Source organism: Artibeus jamaicensis, unplaced genomic scaffold (genome assembly GCF_021234435.1).
Source record: "Artibeus jamaicensis isolate MK-2021 breed Jamaican fruit bat unplaced genomic scaffold, CSHL_Jam_final contig_332, whole genome shotgun sequence".
NCBI classification, from domain to species: Eukaryota; Metazoa; Chordata; class Mammalia; order Chiroptera; family Phyllostomidae; genus Artibeus; species Artibeus jamaicensis.
Window position 1 is genome coordinate 2,081,982 of NW_026521788.1, and position 25,779 is coordinate 2,107,760.

General features: G+C 42.7%; 1 protein-coding gene across 11 annotated transcripts in view; it reads left to right on the plus strand.

The window, feature by feature from the left end:
* Nucleotides 1–25,779, plus strand: part of CPEB3 (cytoplasmic polyadenylation element binding protein 3) — a 178,387-nt gene that overhangs the window by 137,878 nt on the left and 14,730 nt on the right. For all 11 annotated transcript variants that reach the window (XM_037156593.2, XM_037156590.2, XM_037156591.2 and 8 more), the window contains 2 exons: nt 2,683–2,797; nt 11,982–12,163. In XM_037156593.2, the coding sequence (XP_037012488.1) occupies nt 2,683–2,797; nt 11,982–12,163 (297 nt within the window). The remainder of the gene's footprint in view (nt 1–2,682; nt 2,798–11,981; nt 12,164–25,779) is intronic.

The window sequence follows — 25,779 nt, forward strand, 5'->3', positions numbered from 1 at the left end:
GAGTTCTAATTTCATTCAATCTCAAAACTAATTATTAAAGAACTAAAGATAATTCTTTTATTTATATTCTGCAAAATACTTGAGTCAGCTTATAAAGTATGGTATTTAAAAAGTGGTAAAATATGTGTGTGTGTGTGTGTAAAATATATTAAAGGACCAGAAAATATATTCAAAGAGTAAGTCAGAAAGATAGAACATGACTATTTGGGCCTGAGAATAAACCTTGGAAGATGGAGAACATGTCTGGTGTGAGAACTTGCATTTCAGAGAGATGCCAAAATGAAAATGTGAACGGAACATCTCAGTGCAAACAGGACTACATGACTTTTTGCTTAGCATGTAGAGTGTGCCGAAGTTGGCATATGTGGACGTTTCTCTGATTCTGCAATGGTGCAAGCCCTGAGGAGCTGTTTTCTGGTAGCAGCTGGGAATGTGTGTTTTATGAATGGGGCTAATCACTACTGTCTCCTGAGACCTCTTCATATATTTTTACCTAGTCCGTAATGCCAAGGAAAGGGTAATGGAATGGGTTGTGTGTGATGTAATGAGGTGAGGGTGGGACGCGGGGGGAGGCAGTAATGGAGGCTCTCAGCAGGAAGGTCTGAGATCTGCAGAGTTCTTTGAGCAGAAGTAACCCACGGCTATTATAGAAGACTGCATTTTCTGTAATTCTGATTAAATGAAACCAGAACAGTATGGATACTACACAGGAATTGTTTTCATTTGTGAAGCCTACTGATCCAGGATCAAACTCAACTGCCATAAAGTGATCGGAATTACTAGGTCTTGAAGCTGCCTTAACTATGAGAATAAGACTAAAATAAGAGACGGCTCTGTATAGAAAAAGATACATCCTTCTTTTTTCCATTGGTGGCATTAGAATTGTTATTACAGTGTCCAGAAATTTTTTTTTATTTTAGTTTGTTTTCTTTCTTTTGAGATTTGTTGTACTTGTTTCATTAATTTGTTGCTTCCTGTACGTGCTCTGACCGGAGATTGAACCAGAAACCTTAGCGTGTCAGGACGGCACTCTAAACAATTAAGCTACCTAACCAGAGCTAGAAGTTGTGTTTTTTATTAAAAATTAGTAACATATTCGTGAAGGTATTTTTGGCTTTGTTTTTATTTTTTTAATTTATTTTCCAATTACAGTTGACATACTGTATTATAATATTAATTTCAGGTGTACAACATAGTGATTAGACATTTACTTCATGAATTGATCCCCCTGAATGAAGTCACTTAAAAGTGATGTTTTATAATATTAGTGAATCTGCCTTTGTGGTAAATGTCAAGGGAATGCTATTTTAGTTAAAGAGACCAAATTCTGCAAAGAAATAACTGGATCTTTTTTCCCCATGAAACATAGGTGGAGCCAATGCCTTAATGTTTACAGAATTGCAAACAGGTCCCAGTTCTCAGGACCTAAGGGTAAATGGAGATTTTTATGGCTTCTGGCTAACTAGTGAAGGCAACAGTGTCATAAAAGGCAAAAAGTTAGGTGGGAGTGAATTTTGTAGCAATCATAAGGAATGTGTAGACAGTTTCTGAGCAATGCCAGTCTTAGAGTTGATTCAAAGTGTTTTGAACATGAAACTGGCAGATTTACTACCTTTCAGATGGGAGTACTCCTAGATATAAGCCAAACCACGTAAGAAATTTTCTTACTTGTTTTCTTGCATTAACTGTTGACAGTTGAGCAATAGGGGAAATGAAGAATCTTGTTGATACTAGGAAATGAAAATGCAGCCGCTTTGTTTTCTACCCTAAACCGTGAGGGGGATGGAGAGGCATGTTCCGCAGGACGGGCACCGGTAGCCCTGCCCCTGCCCACTTCCTGGAACACATGTGGCTGGTTTGTTCCCAGGTGGTGCTGAAACTCACCTTTCAGTATGGGAGGGCTTTTTGTGGTTTTGTTTTGTTTGAAGCTTTTGTTTGATAATTCAGTTATGGATTGAAAGGAATGTATTTTAAAGTTCAGATTCTGATGAAATACCTTATTTTTTTTGTATAATAAAACTATAAATTAACTGGCAGGAAGTCAGATTCCCATTTGACTGGGATATAACAAATATACTTTAATTTCTAAGCTTTATTTAACCAGACATGTTTAGAAAAATCAGGTAAATCAAAAGTAGATAATTCAGTGTACTTTACGCTTTGATATTGCTGATAATGCTAACTTGATGGGTATTAATCTATGTTAAATCATATTACTGAAAGATAAGTGTTTTAATTTTAGGGGGTGACAAGAATTTAAAAGCCAGACACATAGATGATTTTTAGAAAATATTTTAAATGTTCCTGTTCCCTTCCTTTAGATGAGCTCTTCAAAAGTTAGGTGCAGTGCTGTGGCAGGTTATAAATAGTCTGTCGTGTGCAAAAAGGGGTCTGATTCAAAACCTGGAATCTCTCTAAAAGATTGCTTTTTTTAAGCCACAGGTGGTTTCTGAAGGTTTCATGGTATAGGTCTCAAGTGTTGAACATAGCACCTGTAAGTAGATTTTCCAAGAGTTCTATTGAAAGGCACTAAATGCAGACTACATTAAGTAATAACTGGGTTTTTGTTCATGTTGTGTATGTTGTAAAATGCACAAATCAGTGGGTTTGTCTCTAGTCACCTTATTCTCATTTGGGGTTGATGGAAATGAAGTAAGGACCAAGTAAACAACTTTTTTTCAGGTGCAAATTCGACCATGGAACCTAAGTGACAGTGACTTTGTAATGGATGGTTCTCAGCCTTTGGACCCCAGAAAAACTATCTTTGTTGGGGGAGTCCCACGACCCCTTCGAGCTGGTGAGTGGAAATAGTAACACCACAACAACAAAACCAACAGCAAGTCTCCCGATGCATTTATTTAGTTCCTAATATTTCCTAGGTTTCTGGTCACTTACACACAATTTCCCAAAAGAAGGCTGTCATATCAGTTTCACCGAGCTGGCTCTTTCCAAAATTAAAAGTTTTCTCCCAGAATTCTTTATTTCTTGATGGTACAAGAGTGAATTTCATTAAAATGTTACTTTGAAAGAATGAGTTCTATTTAGTGCTTTCCTGTTCAACCACATTTTCAAAAACTAGTAACACTTGGCAGTGTACATTCCTGTGCCAGTTAGCATTGTTACACATGACAGAAAGAAGTCACCCCATCAGAAATCCGTCCCACACAGCCGTGTGTGCCCCAGCCATGCGCCAGCCCACTATGTCACTGGAAAGCAAACTGAACCCTTTCCAAGGGAAACAGGTTCTGGTTTTTTCTTAGGTGTTTGAAAAATGACTTATGCATGCAAGGATCTTTATGATGACTTTTAAAAAAGCTTTCCTGTTTCCTGTTTAAGTTCCTTTTCAGTAATGGAATAATCGTGCCTGCTGGGATTGGGCAGAATCATAACCGACTGAGGCATTGAGGTGATGCTGGGCTGATGATCAATATTTAAATCCAAAAACAAATCTGATCAGTTGTGGATCAGTGTTATTACCAGTGGAATATATAAAATTATTTGTAGGAACTCAGGTTTTAAAGTGCTTAAAATAATTGAGTTTATATTTTTAAAGATGAAAAGATAAGGTTATTATTGCCACTGTAGTTATGAAAGTGTAACATTATCTGTGTTATTTGTAAGCAGATAGACTTAATTCTACCTAAAAAATAAAAGAAAAAACAGAGATCATTAAAATCAGATTGTAAAAACAATTATAAAATGTAAAATGTTGCCCCGACTTGTGTGGCTCAATGAATTGAGCACCTGCCTATGAACCAAAAGGTCGTCAGTTTGACTCCCGGTCAGGGCACATGGCTGGGTTGCAGGCCAGGTCCCCAGCAGGGGGCGTGTGAGAGGCAACCACACATTGATGTTTCTCTCCCTCTCTTTCTTTTTCCCTTCCCCTCTCTCTGAAATTAAATAAATAAAATATTCTTTTTTAAATGTAAAATGTACCAACAGCTATTTGGCTCTGTGACTTTGATAAGTTCTTAGTGCTGAATATCCCTCAACATTTGTAACATATTTATTTAAATCTCAACTTCAGTCTACTCCTAAAAGATTACTTTAGGCCTATATAAAGGTATATTCATTATTCCATTTTGAAGGACTTTAAAGCATAGTAATTATGACTGTGAAGTTTCTAATTTTGTGGTACTTCAGAAAGTCAGATTTCCCTGGGCCTTATTCTCATTTTCATGGAAAACTGTGCTGAAAGAGGGAAAGCAAAGCAGCAGAGGCTCCCCCAGCGCCTTCCACGACCTCCTGTCAGAGGACGAAGTACAGGAAGGGCTGACGCAAACGTGAGCAGCATCACTAGATGCGGGTGAATGCAGCTCTCTGTTTCTAAACTGGCTGTGCTTTAAAAAAATGTAGCGTGAAATATTGTGGAATATTCCTCACTTTTTCTAACTAGCGTTATATTTAGGAGTGGAGTGGGACAAAAATCCCCTTTGCTGACTTTTAACGATACATGTATTCTACAAAAATGGACATTATTGTTAGTATTGTAGCTATTATTTTTTTGCAACCAGCTGCAAGCACCAATTAGTTTTAATATTCTGACCCCCTCCTTTTTTCCTAGATGGGAATCTGAAAAAAAAAAAGTCTGAGAGAAAAAGCCCCATAGTTACAAAAATAACAGTATTGGCTTTAGCCTCATGTACCTGTTTTTAAGTCACAAACATAATAGTTTATAAACTAAATTTCCTTTTTTAGTATTCACCCTTTATTTTCCCTGATTTAATGATCTGAAAGGATAAAGGCCTTTATATAATTTTTCCTTTATAAATCCTATGAAAATCCATTTTTCATACTTTTCTAAGATTACAGGACAGGAAACCCAAGATGCTAAATTATATAGCCTTTCTTTAACATTCTGTGTCTACAAGATGCTGCAAGTTCTAGGATTAGACAAGAATTATATTAAGTTTTCTCATCAGAAATGGGATTTTGTGTTTCCTATGTAGATTTATAAGTCTTTAAGTTATTGTTCTAAACCTAAGCTAAAAGTTTCATTTTTGCAGTTACATGGCTAGTAACTTACGGTGACTTTGTCTGATGGAAATGTCCTTTATGCCAACACCTCCCATAATTGTAGCTAGCTGCTAGATGGCTGAGTAGTCTGTATTAGCATCTTCGACTTTTACTGTCTTTCTAAGACTTCTGGATTGGATGCCATGCAATCTAAACAGAAAGTTAACATCTGCAGCTTTTATCCACATGCATAGACTTCAGTTAACTTTGGAACACACTGAGCTTTGTAGACTGGTGTGTGCCTTGGAATAGAGGGCTATTTTTAAAGGAATTCATTTTGACTTCGCTAGATCTTAAATTGAATACAGTGCAGTTCAGCTGAACAAAAACATTTATTGAACATGCACTGCATTGCTGGCACTGAGCAAGGGCACGTCATGCCACCATGAACGAGCTTCTCACTGTCCTGTTAAACCGGTCGTCGCCGGCAGAAAGCCACAGATTTCAGAACAGAAGAAAACAGAAAGTGTATTGATAGAATGCTAACTCAATTAATTAGATGCTAAATTATACTCTTTAATGTTTCTTTAAATTTGGTTTTTAAATACTTTAAGGCATTTTTTATCATTTCCAGAAGGTGTGTGGGTACAGAATTATAGAAAGTCCTAAAACTATCAGGCCCTATGTGCAGAGTGATCCCGGACTAGGTATGGCTGACAGTACTCCACAGGTGGGATTTCAGGTGTCCAGATTGATTTTCACCTGATCATGGGCCAAAAGTGGTCCTTTAACATGGAACAGTGACTATAATATTATCACTCACAAATGATTTGTTTGGGTCTTGTGAGACTGTTTATTTTAGATACATCCCCTTTTAAGACAAGACCATTATTACTAATAGTATAAATATAGCCCTTACTCTACCAAACAGAAATACACAAACACTTTTAAACAGACAAGCCAATCTGTTTTAAGCAGTGTTATCCTGAGTTTAGACTGTGCCTTCTGGTCCTTTGAGGAGCTCCCTTTTTAAAATTCAGAATGGAAAGAAAAATGATAGGCCTAGAAAAATGAACCCGAAAATGGGAAAATATCATGGAAAAATCTAGATGAGTTTACCCAAAGCTAGATTGCCTGATTGTTGGTTTCTCTGGGTCAAATAATACACATTCCTACGGTCTCCTCTCCCTCCCTTTATCACTTCTGCCAGTGACAGTGGCAAGCCAAGCACAGTTTGCCTGAAGTCTCCTGGTGTTTCTCAGGTCGTGGTCTCCTTCCACTTCCCACCTCTTCTCACCCCTAAGCAAGGAAAGGCTGTAGACAGACGCATCATGCCACCAGGTGGCTAAAATTTACATCATTTTGCAGAGAGTCGGTGCAGGGAAAGGGGTAGTCCGTCTGGTCCTCTACCTGGAAGTACACAGCATGTTTTCACTCTTCATTCAAGGGATGTACGCACAGTGTCTTCCTGAATCTCAGGGTAGAAATAGCCCTGCTGCATATCCCTGTGGCATTAGGGCCTCCCTAGAATGCATCTCTTTGCTTGAGGGGAAATAAGTGCCAGGCATGGGGATCAGGAGGAAGGCTGCCAGGAAAAAGTAGAGAATGAAGCATCTGGTCTCTGTACTCTCCTCCAGTTTATAAACATGAATATTCTCTGGCTTAGGCAGCTAATTTGAGTACTGCCTCTGTGATCCATCCAGCTTTGGGACCCCTCCACTTTCAGCTTTGATCAGGCTTGAAAACCCCCGTTGTCCTCTTGCCCTCTTTGGCTGAGGCACCAGAGCTGTTCTTCTCCTTCGTGACATCCTCCTGAGAGTTTACCAGGCTAGGTCCTGCAGGACAGGTCAGTCTTGAGAGACTGCTCATCGGAGTCCCTGGAGCCTGCCTTCCATTTGCCCACCATCTTTTGGTCTCCTGTCCTTCCCAACTGTTGCTCCGATGATTCTTTCCTGTCTTTTTCTCCCCTACTAATGTTCTGTGATGAACCCTAAAATTTCCTTCTCTGCATTTTTTCCCCCTCCATCTGTTGTGAGGATAGCTTTTCTGTGGGGGAAAAAAAAAACTTTGAGGTAAATATTCAGTGATGTATGGCATATATCTAGAGAACATACATCCTGAATTTTTCTAAGAGCATTTATTTCAGACCTGCTATGCAGGCATTCTGGTAGTTCACATGTATTAGGAATTACTGTAACTGTATTCTTTTTTTTATTCTATAAAGTTGAAGCAGGCAGAAATCATCTTATATCAAGTTTCTCAGTAGTAGAAGCTTTTTCTTTTACCAAGTCCCAAGTTCAGTACGAGCTGTCCCAGATAAGCCCCAGATTTGGCACACTGGCTTGGTTCACTGCGTTGCCCTCAGGGTTAAGGATTTTCTAATGTCAGTATGTGTTTGTGTTCTCTGTCCCCCACAGCTGATGTCAGACTTTGCTGTATCAGTGGCAGGCTGAGTAACCTGAGCATAAAGCCAAAGTAAAACTCAGATGAATTGGTGATTATGGGGCAGGAGCCAAGCCAAGTTGGTATTCAGCAAAGATTTATGAGTGAAGGGAAAATAACCCCTGGACAAAAACTAAACATTGGAGCACTGCTTGTTGCTGAGCGATGTGTTCACAGCTCTCCTGGATGTTTAGTCCTCGTGATAACCTGTGAAGTTTAAGTGGTAGAATTCATTTTACAGACAAGGAAGCAGGGTTCAATGCCAGTGACTGGCCCAGGCTGCACTAAGCAAAAAGGCTGAGATGTAGCCTCTGTCACAGTAGTAACAGTTGATGGAATCAAATTGAACACTATCTCTCTGCCATAGTTGGCTATTCATACCATTTATTTGAAAATATCCTTAACTTCCCGATGCCCATTGCAAAGTGAAAGCTTATGAGCACATCCCCCCCCCACCCCATTTAAGATGTGGGAACTGCCCTTGTGAACCAACTTGGCCATTGTAAACCCAGAAAGTCCACCTTCAAGTCGAATCTTCTTTTCTTTCAGAAGTCCAGGCCTCATTATCATCTTCAGGTGCTTACGCCTCTTCCCTGTCTGCTTTGTTTTTATTTCGGAAGAGAAGAAACGTGGCTTCGAGATTGGCAGTTTAGAATCTGGACAGACGAATGTGTTGACGCTGCCCCCGGGAGTCCTCGTTCCCGCTCTACTCTGTCTGTTTCTCACAGCATCTCTAACTTAAATATTGCCTGTGGCTGGCTTCGAAGTCCAATTAAATGCTGGGAACAAAACCCTGGGGTGGGGCAGGATGAACAAGTATGATGATTTCCTCGCTGGTGAACTCAAGTCCCTTTCTGATCTCTGTGAGGAGTCGGGGGCAAATCCAAGGAACCGTGATTGGGTTTGGATTCAACTTCAGAGGCAGAGTTGTCACCACCCAGAGGAGTTCATGGGAATGCGTGTGCTGCGCACAGCTGCGATATTCTCCGTTCCCCCTTTGGTGTGTGGCACGGTGAAGCTCATCACGAGAGCCAGGGTGCGAGGGAGACATTTGGCAGTGCTGGTGTGACCAGGGAACAGGTGTTTGCGACATGACTTGAGTTGTGTTAGGAGCACAGAGCTTATCCAAAGTGCAGAATGCCCTTGGATATAGCTACCAGACCTGCTAATTTCCCACCCCTGTGGTGCCCAGACAGATCCTGTGAACACTGTCTGGGTAGGAAGGGAAAAATAAAAAGTGGTCTGGAGACTCCTGACTTGACGGACTCTGTCTCTGCTGCCACCTTCATCTGTCCGAATTCCAGCCTTCACCCATATGCCCTGCTCTGGCGGCCTCATCTTCCTCGGGTTGCATGTTGAGGATGTGATTTTGGGAGCTACACTGTCCTTGCCCTCTGCAGAGGATGGTTTAGAACGAGGATTCACTGTCAGGCTTGGTAGATGGTTTGACAACATTTTCCAGAGAATATGCATTTCTGATTAAGGGCTCACATTTTCCTGAGCAGGGCTGAGATCGTAGGATATAGATAACCCACTCGGGTTTTAGGTAATTTCTGCCACATCCTCATTGCCTTTCTTGTACTTTGCTCTCCTCTTCCTAAGTAGTCAAATGGTAGCTCTCTTCTTGCCCTCATCAGAAGAGAATTTACAATATGTACGGGACGTTCCTATATTAAGTGATGATACTCACTATAAAGAAGCCTTTAAAACCTAGTCTCTAAAAGTAGTTGTGTATTCTGACATAGGTAGGTGAATTTGTATCTTCTGTATTAAAATATTGTTTCAGATGAAAAATGTGTAGGGCTTGAGGAAGGCTCAGTCTGTGTTTGTCAGTCATCTACCTAGTGAGTGAATTCAGTTACATTTCCCCCCTAAAGTTGTAATTAACAAGTGGTTACTTTTCTCAATAATGTCATTTAAGTGCTAAAGAGAAACTCTGTTCGGTACATGTAAGTGACATCCCTCTGGTGTGAGTTTAGGCTGAGGATTGAGTGAAGGAGCAAATACAAACAGTTCTTTGACCATCATTTACTTTTCTTCACAGGTGACCACTATAGTAGACCTTTTGTAATTAAAATAGATTCAGGTAGAAATTAGGATAGAAAGAGATATGGGAAATCTTCATACTCTTCACCCAAAAAGCTCCTTCTTTAGTCACCTTGGTTTCTAACTTCTCAACAAATTGCCCTTCACTTAAGTGAAATCTCATTGGCTCAAAATGTCTGCAGACTTTTTGATAGCCAAGAAAATGACTATATATAATAAGCTTATACCTGGAAATGATTTATTTATTAGTTTTCATAAAAGTGTAAGAAAGTGAGGGCTTCTGCTTCCTATCAAGAGACTTAGCTGCCAGCAGCACAAGTCATGCCCTAGTCTTTGGCATGTGAAGATGATTTTCCAGCAGCTACATTTATGAAGTAATGGAATGTCGGTGCTTGTGGAAAGTGCCTCTGGCATCCTGGGACCCCCAGGATGCCTTTGGAGACCACTGTGCTATAGAAGAAGCTGTGGTAACAATGACTCTCCTCGTCAGCTAGAGCTGTAGGCGTATAGCCCTTAGACCTTTCTAAATCAGACACTTCCTTGAGTTCTTCCTTGGAGTGGGAGACAGTGCCATTCAGTCCCTTGCCAGCATTCTTCTCCTGGTCATTCACCAGGCTGAGGGAGTGTTGACTCTCTCGTTCCATTCCAGAGGAAGCCAGTGCTTTGGAAAATTAGTGTTTAATTTCCAGGTTCAGAGGTTACTTATTTTTTAATAAGCCCATTTGACCAATAAGGGAAATCATTGATGACTACAATTAATTAATTCTGCCTTTAGTTTCTTGGTGTCTGTAACTGGAATAACATTAGCCCGATGTGGGGGCCCTCAGACCATCGGAGGTTATTGGATGAAGTACAAGGATCCAGTGAACTCTGACATTCGGGGCACGTGCACCGTCATTGCTGCTTTGTTTGTGTGAGCGTGATCCTGGGACCCTGCCCCAGGACTGCTTGGGGGGTCTGCTGAGTGCCAGTCAGCGCTGTTCCTTTGGCTGACCCGACTCAGTGATGCTGATCGTAATGGGATCATCGGGATGGCCCTCTGCTGTTCTGTCTTTAATAACATATATTCTTGGGCTTAGTGATTGCTAGCTTCTTTCCTCATCTTCTGAAAATTACCTGCTAGGTGGTTGCAGGTCATTCTTCCTATTAAAAATAGGTACTTAGAAAAGTCCACCAATATTAGGCAGTCTGGTATGGGAAGAAAGTATAAAGACAGCCTTTCTGTCATGGCAACTTAGCTTTTCTCACTGCCTCAGCAGCTTTATACTACAGGAACCCTGTAGTACTTGGCCTTCCTTCTGCTCATAAAAGTTGGATGGGTTCTTCTACCATTGAGCCCATGTGTCTGCTGCAAATCTCTTCTTCTGCCCCCCCCCCAGGCTGTGTGGCTTTTCTTCTCCCCAGATCCTTGGGGCTCTGCTCTGTGATGGTCTCTGCCCGCTGGCTGTGGCTCAGGTCATCATCTGTCTTCACCATCTTCTCCTTTCCAAATACCATACATAGGTGTTGGAGGGAAGCAGACTCTTGGGTCCTTCCCCAGGGGTAGGGCTAAGTCTTTTGGTATTAAACCATCTGAGTGGCCTGAAAGGAATGGTCATACCTGGAGGAGGTGCCACCCAGTATCAAGTAAACCATTACCTTCAGGAAATTTGGATCCAGGTAAGTAACTGCTACATTTCTCTCCATAGTATCTTTATGGTGAGGATAATTTTAGAATATCAGACTTTTGGAATGAACCAATTTCCAAATGCTTTCTCTACAAAAGTTGTTTTGTAAACATACCAATATAAAGATATATTTAGAAGACATGTGACAGGGACTGCAGACCAGACCTCTGGGTTTATAGCAGGTGCAGGACGGTGTGTCTTCACTGCCTCTGTAGCAGCTTGGTGTCTCCGGGAACATTGTAAGAGTTCAGCATACGTCCATTGCTGCTGTTAATCATTACTAGTGTTACCTAGAGTGTAATGGGACAGGTTAGTGCGGAGATCTCTCAGATGGGATGAAACCTATTTTAAAAGTCTTTTTTTTAGTTGTAGAGATTTACTTTAAGGCAAAAATGTATTACCTCTCATTAAAATGATCAGTGAATTCTTTCTGTAGCTTAACCTTAAACAGAGCAGTGTAACTTTAGTAGTTGCTTTTAGTCCTAGAGGTCAGTAGGGACGTTTCTTACTAACTTGTGAGGGCACTGTGAACTGCTTTACCTACCCAGGGCCCACTCCAGGAGACTGGGCAGTTAGGAACTAGAACAGGAGGATTACTGATACAGCATTTCTTTAGACTGTTGCTCAAGTTCTGATTATGTAAATTGGTGTGTGTGTGTAAATTCTTACTTTTTTCTTCATTTTGTTTTTAAATGTCCTATGAGGAGCTCCCCTACTTGAGTTGTAAGAACGATGTGCACACTCTTCATGATACTTGACATGGGTTTTCCTTTTCTTAATTACACTGCATGACCCTTAAATAGTTCTTCCTTTTCCCAGTCAAGAGTGCCTTCTAAATATTTATACAGAATTGTGTTTATTCTCTTGCAGTTGAGCTGGCAATGATCATGGACCGTTTGTATGGTGGCGTCTGCTATGCTGGCATTGATACAGACCCAGAGCTGAAGTACCCGAAAGGTGCCGGCCGAGTGGCGTTCTCCAATCAGCAGAGTTACATTGCAGCCATCAGTGCTCGCTTTGTGCAGCTCCAGCACAATGACATTGACAAACGGGTAAGCAGTTGCTCAGGGCATGATTGCTGTGGGAAAGAAATGATGTTCATTCTCTGGGCTCCTGGGAAGAAAAGCACCTTGTGTTCGTAAGTGAGCAGCTCTGCCTTATACGGCATTAGTCCACAAGTCCACCTGGGCTGCCTGAAAAAGAGAACACCCTCGGTATTTAAGGTGTTAATGAACCTCTGCCTCGCTCATCCCCAGGGTGATGTGACACTTATGAAAATAACCTGGCCAAATTTAGCATACCGAGCCGGTGCTGTTCAGATGATGCCAACAGTGCATTTACAGAGGTGGAGAGCTGGTGACCTATTTGACCCATGTGGTGCTCTTAAAACAAACAAATCCGGCCCTGGCTGTATAGCTCAGTTAGTTGGAGTGTTGTCTCGATATGCCAGGGTCGTGGGTTTGATTCTCTGTCAGGGCACATACAAGAATCAACCAATGAATGCATGAATAAGTGGAATGACAAATTGATGTCTCTCTCTCTCTCTCTCTCTCTCTCCCCCACACACCTTCTCTTTCTCTAAAAATCAATTTTTAAAAAATATTTAAAGCAAACTTAAAATTTAATGTTAATGTTCAAGATTATACATAAAATGTTTAAGTTCTGGTTTCTCTTAAACTTGCAAGATCACACATGGTAGCAGTCATTGGAACCAAGTAGCTTTTGTTCCCTCCAGTCCCCATCCAACTAACTCCCTGTAGTGCTGCTGCTCACACCATATACGCGTGTGCCTGCCTCTCTTCCCATTGACGTTACCTGCCTGGCCACTGGAGGCATCCAGATTTCTACTTATGAGCTAAAGAGGGAACATGAGGTTGATGTGTAGGGAGTTGCTGTGCTCAGTTGGTTTTGCAGACAGGCACAGGTTTAAATTCCTTAAATCCCAGCTGTGGCACTTGGGGGAATGGAAGGTAGGAGGTGTTAATCTGGGATCCGTGTTAATACAGTTAAAGAGCAAGTAGGAGAAGAGCATCGAGTCTGGAACACCTGCCTGCGCAGTTGTGTGGTGGCTGTTGATGCTTCCAGCAAAGGGTATTCTTGGGGGATATACTGGACTGGATAAATAAATATGGTTGGTAAATATGGTGGTAAATAGGTTTTTAAATGAAATTTCACCTATACTCTCTTTGGTTAATTTTGACTAATTTTCTGTAACAGACTTAAGTTTCTTAAGGGATGAAAATTTCAACTGGTGATGGATTTTATGTTCAGCAAGATTATACTTTCATTAGGACATATATCTATCTAATCAAACATAAAAGCCAGTGCTTTAAAAAACAACCCTGTTTGTTACATCACTGGGCTCCTTAAAGTAAGTAGTGGTGTTTTTTTTTTTTTACTCCAGATGAATAAAATAATTCTGTTTCAGAATTTTGAAACACTTTCCGGAGACTCGGAGGGGTGGTAAAGATTTGGCTCCATTCGTAGTTTTCAAGCACACACGGCATCCCGAGCTTCCCCCCTCGCACCAGGAGTCTTTCTACAGGCCGCAAGCTCCCGCAGACGGGCGTGGTGTCTGCCTCATCCTCTCTTCATTCCCAGTGCACCCCGGTTGCTCAGTGTATAGATGCAGGAAAAAGTGCTTGATAAACCTTTGTTAAACTGACAGACGGTGCCGCATGAAGGGTTCTCCTGACTGTTACTGCCATAGCTGGTGGATGTTTGTACCTGCATGCTGCTGAGTCTGAAACCCCAGACTCCACTGCATTTCGATGCTCTTGCAGCTGTTGCAGTAAACTCAACCCGAAGAGCCTTAGGCTCTCCTCGGTGTGGAAGCAGCTTTCTGTTCCCCTCTGAAACCAGAACTAGTGACTGTAGAGGAGGCAGGCCCCAGAGATGATGAATGAACTTCCAGTTCCTCGTGCTTCTGTCTTCCCCCTGCTCCTGGCGAATTCCTTAGCAGAGGGAAGCACACTTGCCCCAGGGACTGTGGTAATCGTTGAGCCTCTTCAGTAGTCACTTTCAATTCGGATACACTCTGTTCTGTTGCCTACCCTCTGCTCATCCTTGCTGCGCTCAGGCCCTCAGTATTTCTTCCCACAAGACTTAAGGTAAGAAAGAGACGAGTGGCTTTGTTTTGTTAGCATGACCATAGGCCGTGCAGTGAAATGTGTTCGGAATGTTAAACTTCTCAGGAAAGCCTTTGCCTTTTCTACCCACTGCATTTGTGCTGAGCACACCTTCCATATCTTCCTTGGTAATCATTTAGGATAGCAACCAGTGACAGTGGTAAGAGTATGGAGCTTGGAGCTAGAGCTCATTCCGATAGTTTTAAGCCTCTACTGTACCAGTCCCTGGTGACCCCAAGCAAGTTGTGCAGTGCCGGCAGCCTCGGGTCTTCTTGGGGACGGTCTGGAGATTAGGTGGGATGTGCGGGTAGAACAGCCAGAGCTATATGGCAGGTAGATGCTTAACTAGCACTTGCTGGTTAACAGTATTCATCTCGCACTTAACACTGATGTCATTAACATTACACAGCTTGAATGTTGTTGGTTGCTCTGCTAGCGATGCAGTGAAAAGGTGCACTGGTTAGTGCAAAGAGCACTGGGTCGGAGTCGGGGTGCTGGGTCTGGAGCTGGTTTTGTTCCCCAGGGGCTGTGTGACTTGGAACAGGGCACTTAAATTCTGAGCTTCAGTGTATAATGAGGGCAGTTGCAATAGCCTTGTGCATCTCACAAGATTGTTGAGAATCCCAGGAGAGAGATTAAACAAGAAAGCAGTGTGTGTGTGTGTGTGTGTGTGTGTGTGTGTGTAAAAAGCACAGTGTACAGATGTGTAGTAGAACTGTGGTTGTCACAAGAACGCCACCTCCATCCACCTGGAGTCAAAACAGGACTTGCCCGTTCCTTCAGCGCCCTTGGATGAGTCATCTACGTGGGGGAGTAGGAGTCACTGGGGGTGGGGGTCCCTGCTGCCCCCTTTACCTGCATGCTGTTCTCGTGCACTGACCAACGTGGAAACTGCTCGATGATGGGAGGAGAAAGCCTACTTCCGTCCTGAGTTGGACTCCTGTTTCACAACTGGTCTTCTGTGAGCATTCTACCTCCCCGCACCCTGTTGTTCTGTCCTCTTCTTAACTTCGGTTTGCCTTGGACACAGCCAGCATGGGCCTGTTTTGTTGTCTCTAGCATTGTAAGCCTTTGCTAACTGTACCCTTTCTAGATGTTTTTTAAGGTTCATTCCCAGTTTTATTTTTATTTATCTTTTTCCTAAAGCTTCAATTTGAGCTTGGCAGAGATCTCCCATTATATATAGCGTAGAACAAAAGTAGTTTTACAGTTGTAATACAAAAAAAATAATACAATAGTAGATAATAACACATGAATAAACTGTGTTTTGCATGCTTACAACAGTCCGTCTACGTTTGCCCCACCCTATAAGCATGGCAGTATTTCCTTAGGTGATGGCCTCTTCCTTAGGGGCCCTTTTGGTGATTGTCTGTAGTGAATTTCTTCTTTTCCAATAACCCCTCCAGGTTTGTAGCAGTAATTCCGTAGCTAAAGTTTGGAAACTTGCCATCCTCGGAGGTGGGGCACGGAGTCACAGTCTCATTCCCTTGCTATTGCGGATTCCAGGATGCTCCAATCTCTTTCTCTTTCCTTCCGATGTTATCTAGAGTTGCCTTTTAAACCAAGACCTTGGCTATTTTAAATAGCATTAGCTTTTATTACCTTTCTGGTCAGAGGAGCCTCCTTTGCTTTCTGCATCATTATAAATCAGATTCAGTGATTTAAAAAAAAAACTGCAGATGGAATTTTGAAGGTCACTTCCTTCCTGTTTGCAACCCTTACCCCGTTCACTGTTTGCTCCATATGGAAAGTTGCAGAGGGCAACCTGTTTGCAAACATATTTTCATAGTTGCACAGTCAGTCTTAGAACATAGGAAGGGGTGTTTTAGTGGACAGGCTTCCAGTGTGCAGTGAGAGGATCCACTGAACGATAACCCTGGTGGAAAGGACACTGCATTTCTCCTGTGCAGTTTTACTCAGCTCACTGTAGGGAGGGGATCCTACTCATTTAACATGTGCTCTTCCTAGTTATAAGAACAAGGTTGCCTGGGCCACTAGGGCAAACTTCTGACTCCTGCTATAGCTATAATTAGGGTCCCCCAGGATCTGGGACTTGTCAGGGTGGGCCGACAGATGCACACTTCAGCACACTGTTCGCCACGGTGTGTCTAGCAGTGGAAGGACTGCCAGAGGTCGGAGGGGCTTCTAATAGCAGTTCCTTGCCGTGGCAGAGCTGCCATGATGTTGACGCTGCCACCCATGCCCAGAGGCCTGAAGGGGAGCGCTTTGGACATGGGTGGCACACAACAAATGTATAGGACGCATTTGGGTGATAAATGGGAGAAAAAGGACTGGACGCAACCTCGGGGGTTCATCGAGAGGGCTGGAGTGCGTCACTCATCTCTCACCTGGACACCTGGGATAGCTTTCTCATCGTCTCCTCGGTTCCTCGGTAGCCCATCTCCAATTCGTCCTTTACATAAAGATACCAGAGGATCTTGTAAAATCATGTGTGAGTCATGTATTCCCTCCTTTGGACCTTTTCATTATGTTCTACTGCCCTCCGGATAACGGTCGAGTTTCTCACCATTGCCTGCAGGACCTGCACGGACTGCTTCTTCTGCCTTAGCTCTTTCTTCCTCCTCTTGAGCCGGTTACAACTGGCCCTTTTCTCTGATTTTCAGGACTGTTATATATACTCTTTTCTCTGCTTGCCCAATAACCCTCTTTTCCTTAAGTACTAGTGTTCTCAGGGATCCGTTCGTCACTGGCACTTCTCTCTCCCCATGCATCACTGTCATAATGCCATCCACTGTTCCTGTGTGGCTTCAGTAGCACAAAGTTACAAGGCATGGTGGATGGTTAGGCTGGTTTCTTGTTATTATGAGACGATAACATTAAATGAAGTAAATCTGCAATTAATTAATGCTTTAATGTCCATCCACTCTGTTAGACTATATAATCCATGAGGCCAGTGACTGTATGTCTTTCATGTTAGCTACTGATACTTAATACTTATACATGGTGGACACACATTATTGTTTATTTTTGGATGAGTGAATGAGTGAGTTCTCGAATGAATGCTAATTGAGAAGGTGCAAATGGAAGCCTCTGTGTCCCAACCTTCAGCGCATCCAACTGTCCACCAGAGGGCGCTTGGCCTGGCATCCCTTTTCTGCTCAGTTAACACTTGAGTAATGGAGAAATCTAGGTTTTGCTGTTTAAAATATCAGAAACTGTTCTTTGACACTTACAGTGCATTGAAGCTACACTTAACCTTAGGCATGACCCAATTCCACCCCCTTTATTTTGCAACAGGGGAAAGTTTAGGAGAGATCTGGTGACTCTCAAGGCACCTGTCAAGGACAGAGTGGCCTCTGTTCCCAGGACTCCCTTCCTGAATGTTCCTGTTTTATCCGGGGTCCAATGTTTGTTCAGACCCACTTTCCCCACAGACCTGGGTTCGATGACAGGGTCCTTCGTGGGTTTGTTCAGACCCACTTTCCCCACAGACCTGGGTTCGATGACAGGGTCCTTCGTGAGTTTTACATGTTTCAGCATTTCATGTACTCCTTGGGAGGTGAACATACTCTGTGCAGAACAGGGCACATCTGGAGGCTGTTACAGGATTTTCTAGTATGTCTGTAGGTCATTTTGAACATTAACAAAGTAAGTTTGAAATTTTCTTATGCTTTTTTTTTTACAGTTGTTTTGCTTTTTGCTTTTGACTTTTTTGCTTTGTTCCTTTTTTGTAAAACCTTTTTTCAAGTCAGTGTGAGCCAGTGCAACTCCACTGAATTTATATATAACCTTTAGGGATTATTTATTTATATTTACATATATATATATATATATAACATTAGTGAAAATGGCATTTTAATGTCATAATGACCTTCGTTACAGAACATTATTATAAACGACCCAAGGGGTGGGATGGGTGAATAAATAAATAAATAAATGTGTATTCACCCATATTCACCCTTATATTTATAAATATAAACTATTTACCCTTATATACACAAACAAAATTCATGCCTCAGTTTTTACTTCCAGGGAAAAAATAACATCTTGAAATAAATCCTTTAAGGCTTACATTATGCATATCTTATGGCTGATACTCATCGTTAACAACCAGTTGATAGTGTGTCCCCATGTTGACAATGTCAAGGTTGTGTGATACCCAGTACAGTGGTTCCCAGCTTTTTTCCTGCCTTGACATGCACGGGCCATGTGATAACTGTCATGGGGAAGAGAGGCTCCGTGTCACACCATTAGGGTGGGGCGTGCACGGGGCATCCCCATAAGTACCCTGAGGGGCGTTATTCCCCACATCACTCCCGTCCTCACCATCCACAAAACTATGGCTCTAGTGAAAGGGGTCTCCTGGCTTGGAAATTGGGAGATCTGAGCTGTACCCCCAGCTCTTCTCTCAGGCATTTTGTGTCCTTGGGCAAGTTTCTTAACCTCTCAGTGGCTTGATTTTATTGTCTGGCAGTACTAAGAAACCAGGCTAATTATCTTACATTCTTTTGCACAGGTGAACAATGATAGATGAATAAGTGCTTTGGAAAGTTACTAGGCTGGACAGAGGTTGATTTCCATTATTGTAGAGCCTGGCCTCTTTAAAATGTGCTTTTGCCCAACCATGTGACCAAGGCTAATGGTTGAGTCTTCTTTTTCTTTGAAAGTGCCTACTCAGTTCTACTAAGAATCCTTAATATAAGAGTAAATAGTTCAAGTTGACACTAAAACAATAAATGAAAGAAACTAACACAGGGGCCAATCTACCAACATGCTGTTAGGATATTAATCAAGACATACAGAGCCTCTTTAAGTTCCGTTTATAAAGTAAACACCTGAATACATTTTTTAAATTTATTTTTAATTTCCTTATTATTTTTTTTATTTTAATTTTTCAAGTACAGTTTTCTGCCTTTTCCCCCCACCCCAGCCTATACCCCACATTTTTTATTTAAGGAAAGAATTTAAGGGTTTTTTTTTCTTTAGTCTAGAAAGAGGTGTTTTTACTGGTGTCTTTTCTCAGATAATGAAAAGATTTTGAACTTGAAATTCAATAGAAGGTTAGGATTAAATTTTGCTTATATTCCTTTGAATGGGGTCCCTGAAAAACTGGAACAGTTTAAAGTATGTAAGTATAATAAGAGCAAAGGAGGGCACTTGTACTCATTCTGTCTGTTTTAATGGTATTTTTAGAAGTGGTGCCAAATGAACACCTAAGATGTGAAAGCTCTGCTAAATCGTTTTCTTTATAACTCAAGTCTAGGTCAGTTACATATGAAAGATTTTTGTAGTGTGAAAAATGAGATCACAGGAAAATGGGCGATCTTCCTACATGGCCATTTTCCTACCCCTTTGTCTGCTCCATGCAGTTCTGAGAAAATCTGCAAGGGTAGGATCGGTCGCATCTCCCTTAGTCCAGCAAGAGCGTATGGTTTGACTGACATGAACAATTTCATTATAAAAATCTGAGAGCCCCCCCACACACACACAACTGTTGTCTAGCACAACTTACTCATGCTAGAAATCTGTAAGTCAGCTGTTTGTGACTTGATGTGTGTCGTGCAGAAGACACTAGTTACAGTCTGCCAGCACAGCCCGTAGAAGTGTCTTTGCTCATCGGCGGAAGATGCTAGAATCAGCCAGTCTGGGGTTTGGTCTTGACTGTACCACGTTGTTATTTCTCTTGAAGCAGGGATGTGAGTGTACATGCTAATGAAGGTGCTTTTGATAACTGTGAAGCACTCTGTCAATCAATGCATAGTGGCACTAATAACACACTAATTCACATGCAACCACAAATGGTTAATATTTGAGTTGTTCTGAAAGATGCTTATTAGTATAATTGAAATTTTACATGATAAAAGGAGTTAAATATATTAGACAAGATAAAGGAAAAGTGGGTTGATTATTTGAGTTTTTGAAATAAGAGGCAGAGCCCTAGATTAAGTGTCAGCCTGCATACTGAAAGGTCATTGGTTTGATTCCCGGTCAGGTTGCATGCCTGGTTGCAGGCCAGGTCCCCAGCAGGGGCCACATGAGAGGCAACAGGTCTGTGTTTCTCTTTTTTTCCTCCTTTCCTGTAGATAGGAAGGAAGGAAGGGAGGGAGGGAGGGAGGGAGGGAGGGAGGGAGGGAAGGGGGGAGGAGAGGGGAGAGGGAGGGAGGAAGGAAGGAAGGAAGGAAGGAAGGAAGGAAGGAAGGAAGGAAGGATCTTCTGAAACAGTGAAATAGGAGGAGGAGCTCCCGGTAGGCAGGGATCTGCTCCTAAAACTAGTTTCCCAAAACCACCATTTCCTAAGTTGTTCTTCATAAAGCATAGTCCCTTGAGATTTTAATATCTTTTTTACAAAAAAAGTCTTTTTCTGAGTAAAAGGAGTTTAGAGATGCTGTTTTTGAAGACAACTGAGTAAGCTGCTTTATTCTAGGACTTCTTAGAATCTTTTATATACTAATCTTCCTTGTAAAAATCCAAGAATTTTGACAAGACACTGCGATTTTTCACAAATCCTTTTGATCATGAACTCTTCTAAAATGCACCATCTCTTGGGAATAGTGTTCTGGGGAGCCCCACTGAAAAAATACTGTGTTTTCAGTTTCTTTCATGTTCAAATTGAGAAGTTTAATAAGCAGTTGATTTATTTCCCCTGCCTCAGTCTCTTTTTAACCAAGCGAGTCACGGTCACCATGTTTGTATTTTTTATTGTGGGGGAAGAAGCACATGAAATCTGTCCTAACAAATATTTAAGTGTACAGCACGGTATTATTAACTGTAACAATCTTGCACGTAACTGAAACTTTGTAACCTTTGAACAGCAGCTCCCCACTGCCCCCTCCTGCCCTTTGGCCAAACCCTGGGACCCGCCAGTCTACTTGCTGCCTTCCATGAGTTTGACGGGTTTAGATGCCTCAGACAGATTCATGCGGTTGTCCTGAGCCTGGCGTATTTCACTTAGCATAATGCCCTGAAGGTTGTTCATCCATGTTGTCACATGTGACAGAATTTCCTTCTTTTTTAAGTCTGAGTAATATTCCATTACCTGCATACAAGGAGGGACCCCCCCAAAAAAAACTGGAATTGTCTTCTGGAGGGTGGGCCCCTTATAATACAGGTCTCCCCCCGCTGAGTGAGTGTTCTAGGAACCAGTCTGTATGAGAGCACCAGCTGGTGGTGTTAAGAGAGGCTGCTTTCAGCTTCAGCTTTTTGAAGACTTTCAACACATTTGCCCATTTCATGAGGGTAATTTACAAGCGCACCTGCCCACACTGTGCTGCGTGTTCAGCAGTTTCTGACCTAAAATAGCGTGACACTCATGCTCCACTGTCCCTATTCACCTGATCTCGCCCTGAGCGGCTTTTTTTTGTTCCCCCGGATGAAAAAAGTCCTCAGAGGGAAATGTTTCACTGATGTGGAAGAGGAGAAACAAAAGCAGCAGAAACACTAAAAGTCATCAAAGTTAACAAATTCAAAACTGTTTTGAGCAGTGGAAAAAAACACCTGGATGGGTTGTTGCATCAAATGGAGAGTGCTTTGAAGGTGACTGAAGTTCCAACATGTCAGAATCAATACACAATTTGTTATGAGTAAATTCCAGGTTTTTCGGAACCCCTCTTGTATGTACCATGTTTCCGTCATCCATTCATCTGGTGATGAGCGTTTAGCTTGCTCCCACACCTTGACTATTGAGAATAATGCTGCGATGAACATGATAGTGCAGACACCACTGCGATCCTGATTTCAGTTCTTTCGTATGAACATCCACCCGGAACTGGGATTGCTGGATGTAAGTTTTCTATCTACAAGGGTTGGGGTAGGACGGAGAAACAGCAGCTGAATGTTCATGGCAGTGGTGGGCATTGAAGCTGGGCTTGATATTCCCTTTAGTATTTGTAGGTTTTTGTATTTCGATTACTAGAGATTATCTGTAGATCTTTCTATCATATCAGTCTCTATATAAGGAGGGAAAATAGTTTTAAAATCAATATACTACTGACAAATAATCTTCCCTTACTTCTGTTTTAGCTTAATGCAGAGGACCAGAGAGACTGGCTTCCACTGAGCTGATGTAGGGCTTTCTGGTACCTTGTGAGGCTGAGCCGCAGTGTGTATTTGCTTTGAATAGCAAACGCTTTGTATAACCCATTCTTCATTTAATGAGATGTTATCCATTGCTCTTCCCTTTGCAGGCACTTCACTTCAAGTACTTTGTGTCTTTAATCTTTTTTTCTCTCTTCACTAGAAACATATTAGCCCCGGATTTTAGCTAGAGGCCATCAAAGGCTTGCGTGAAGATTCTTATGCCCCAGTAACCACACTGACAGATGATACTACCCTTTGGCCCTGGCCCAGCTGGAAGACATAAGATGACTCAGTGGCAAAAGAAGTGAGGGTGCTGGTGACCTGTTCCCAGCTGTGTCCGCTCTAGCCTTAGTCTGGGACTCCCATAACCCAGCCTTTGTTTAGCTGCTGGTACTGACCCCCTGCCTTGATCCGGCTTGAAAGCCTCTCAGCTGCAGCTGTGGCCGAGTTTGGTTTGAGCCTTTGAGAAGGAGCCACGCCGGGAGTGAGTTCACGTACTGCTGGGTCGAATCTTACCCGAGTTTGTTTTGAAGCAGTGGCAGTTTCAGAGCCTTTGACTAGAAGTAGTTTTGTTTCTATGTTTTTTTTAAACAGAGTTTGGGTCATGTAAAGGAAGCGTGAAAGATCATTCTCTCCTCTGTCTTGTCTCTCCTTCCTAGTCTTGACCTCTGATCTCCCCTGTACTGTTCTCTCGTTTTATGTCTTCTCTCTTTGAATTGTGAAATTTTCAGTATGAAAACTCTTTTTAGAGTGTCTAAATGTTCTTTTCTGCTCATATATGAGTATAGAGGCTATTTATGAGATTACTAACGGGAAAAGGACCATCACCCCCCTTTTAAACAGTTATCTCAGAAGGACATCCAAGTTCTTGAACGCCACAAGTTAGGGGCTGTCGGTCAGTTCACAGTTTCTTGGTGAGTGCTTATGCTCGTTCTAGTTCGGGAGAGCTGGTCCACGCCTCCAGGGAAGCGGAGGCTTGCAAGGCTGTGATAGAGCCAGCATGGACAGAGTCGGAGGTGGAGAGGGGTGAGGACATGGCACTTGTGCATTTCACAGTTTTTTAATGATTTTTTTACCCTTTGTTCCCCATGTGATACGCTCTTCTGCTACTACAGATTGGTCAGGGCTGATTCACATCTTTACCTCCAGCCTCACTCCCAAGTAGCGTGGGAGGAAACCAGGCTACGGGCGAGTGAGTCTATGGATCTGCAAGGTGCCGTCACGGGGCATGAGGAAGTTATCTTCAGGCCAAACAGGGCACTCGCAGACCTTCTGTGCTCCACACACACACACAGCCGCAGTGTCAGCATTAGTGCGCACAGCACATTCTGCACTGCAGAGAAGGCACAAGAGTGAGTTTTAAACCTTTCTGCCTCTGACACCTGAAAATATGAAAGATGGTAAGTCCCATCTTTTGAAAGGTAAAAGAGGAAAGGAAATCCAAACCATTTTCCCGATGTGTTTTTTTTTTAATCTATCTCAGATTGCTTCTAAAATTAAAAACTGGCCCTGACTTGTATGGCTCGTATGGTTGGGTGTCATCCGACAAAGCAAAAGGTCGCTGGTTTGGTCCCCCGGTCAGGGCAGGTGCCTGGGTTGCAGGTTCCGTGCTCAGTCGGGCTGGTGTGAGAGGCAGCAGATCAGTGTCTCACCCTCACACTGGTATTTTGCTCCCCTCTGCCTCCCTTCCCATCTCTCTAAAAACAAGTAAATAAGATCCTTTAAAAAATTAAGTTAATAACTGAATTTGCCAAGTCTGAAAGGTTGTGAATAACGGTTGGTAAGGAAAAGTTATTTTCATGTTGCTACTTTAATTTTCTAGGCACCTGTCATCTGCTTTCTAAACAGCAAGATTCTGGCTCATAGTCAGTTGAAAACTTAAAATTTATGCTTGAACATTCTTAGTGTTGCCTGCTGGTGCGGGGCCTGCTTTAGTGACTGTGAAGAGGCTGCGTTTGGTGGGAACGGTGACGAGGTTACTGGGGGTCAGGCTAGATGTACTCTGTGACGCACGCCAAGAAGATGAGAAGCACATGTATGTAGAAGCTTTGACACACCAAGTAAAAATCACACACGCAGGAAACACGTTGTTGCTCGAGGTGAGGAGAAGTGGCCTGACTTCTGGACAAGCCTTCACGTTCATCCGTTCGCTTGGCCTCTTTCTCCGGTGGGTCCGCTCTGACCCCATTATCTGCAATCTTCGCTCCCCCTCAGCTTCCAGCCACCTTCCAGCCACCTCCCCTGCCTCGGGGTGGCTGCGCGCCTGAAAGGCTTAGTTTGTTTTCTTCCTGTCGCCACAGGGCAGCCTGCAGCAGGGACCAGCTTTGAGGTGTCCTTCATAGAACCGTTTACTGAGTCTGACGCATGCCTCCCTTCTCATGACTGCAACCCTTCAGGCCCAAGGAGAGGGAATTCTTCGCCTGTAAATAGTTTATGGTCTCTCCTCTCTTCCACCAAAGACTGCTTTGCCATTGCTTCATTCACGTTGGGAGGAGATTTTGCTGACTGTTGTCAAAATGACTGCAGAGAGAAATACTTTCTCTAGCTTGTTAGAAACAAAAGTGTCAGCATGGAGATCGGTTTGTTAAAGTCTGACTTTCTTTTTGCGTCATTCTGAATATGTTACTCCCTTTGTCTGTCTTCTTAGAGCCCCTGACCCAGGCTTCCCCTTCAGCCCTCCTTTTCCTTGCTGGTCACCAGCCCATCGGTATGTTACACACACATACCCTCTGCATCCTTGGGCGTGGTCACCCCACTGGCTGTGAGGTATGAATTCAGGTGTCTCTACAGGCAGTTTTCATCTCCTGTGCCTGCAGATCCCTTGGAAGCAGGGAGTTTGGTGACGTGATTGGCTCTGTGTCAGTCGGGCTCTGGTATTTGGACTTCAGAGGTGGCTCGAATCAGAAATGTGATGCCAATAAGATGGTGTCTCCAAAGTGGCATAGCTTGACGATACCACAGTTGATTTAGGTGGTTAACAGAGAAACGCATGTCTATTTTAATAGCCATATATCTGTGTATTGGAGAAAACGGAACTGGTCTGGCTAGTCAAGTGACACATCACATCATACAGATGACAGGAGGGTATGGCGAAAACAGCAAATGGATTAAGAGTGCCTGTAAGACAATCGCAGGTAGACCATACATTACTTTAGGGAAGAACGGTGTCTTGTACTCGAGCGTAATTCAGTTTTTAATTTGGTGTCTTGCCAAGAATAGGCACTCCATAAATATTAGTCACATGAGTAAATCCATCAGGGCCAAAAGAAATGCTGTTTCTTACCATAGAACCGCCTGACTACAATGTCTTTTATGCAGCTGGCTTCTCTTTGTTGATTTGAATGGTCAAACCTCCTCTTTGCCCTTGGAGAGGCTGTGGTAGCCACCCTGCACATCTGTGTTTGTGGGTCACTTTGAGTCACGTGCGTGTTGTATCTTTTGGGCAAACACCCATGCGGAGGTGCCAGAAGCAGCTTTGCGGTAGTAGTGCCAGGATGGCAGCC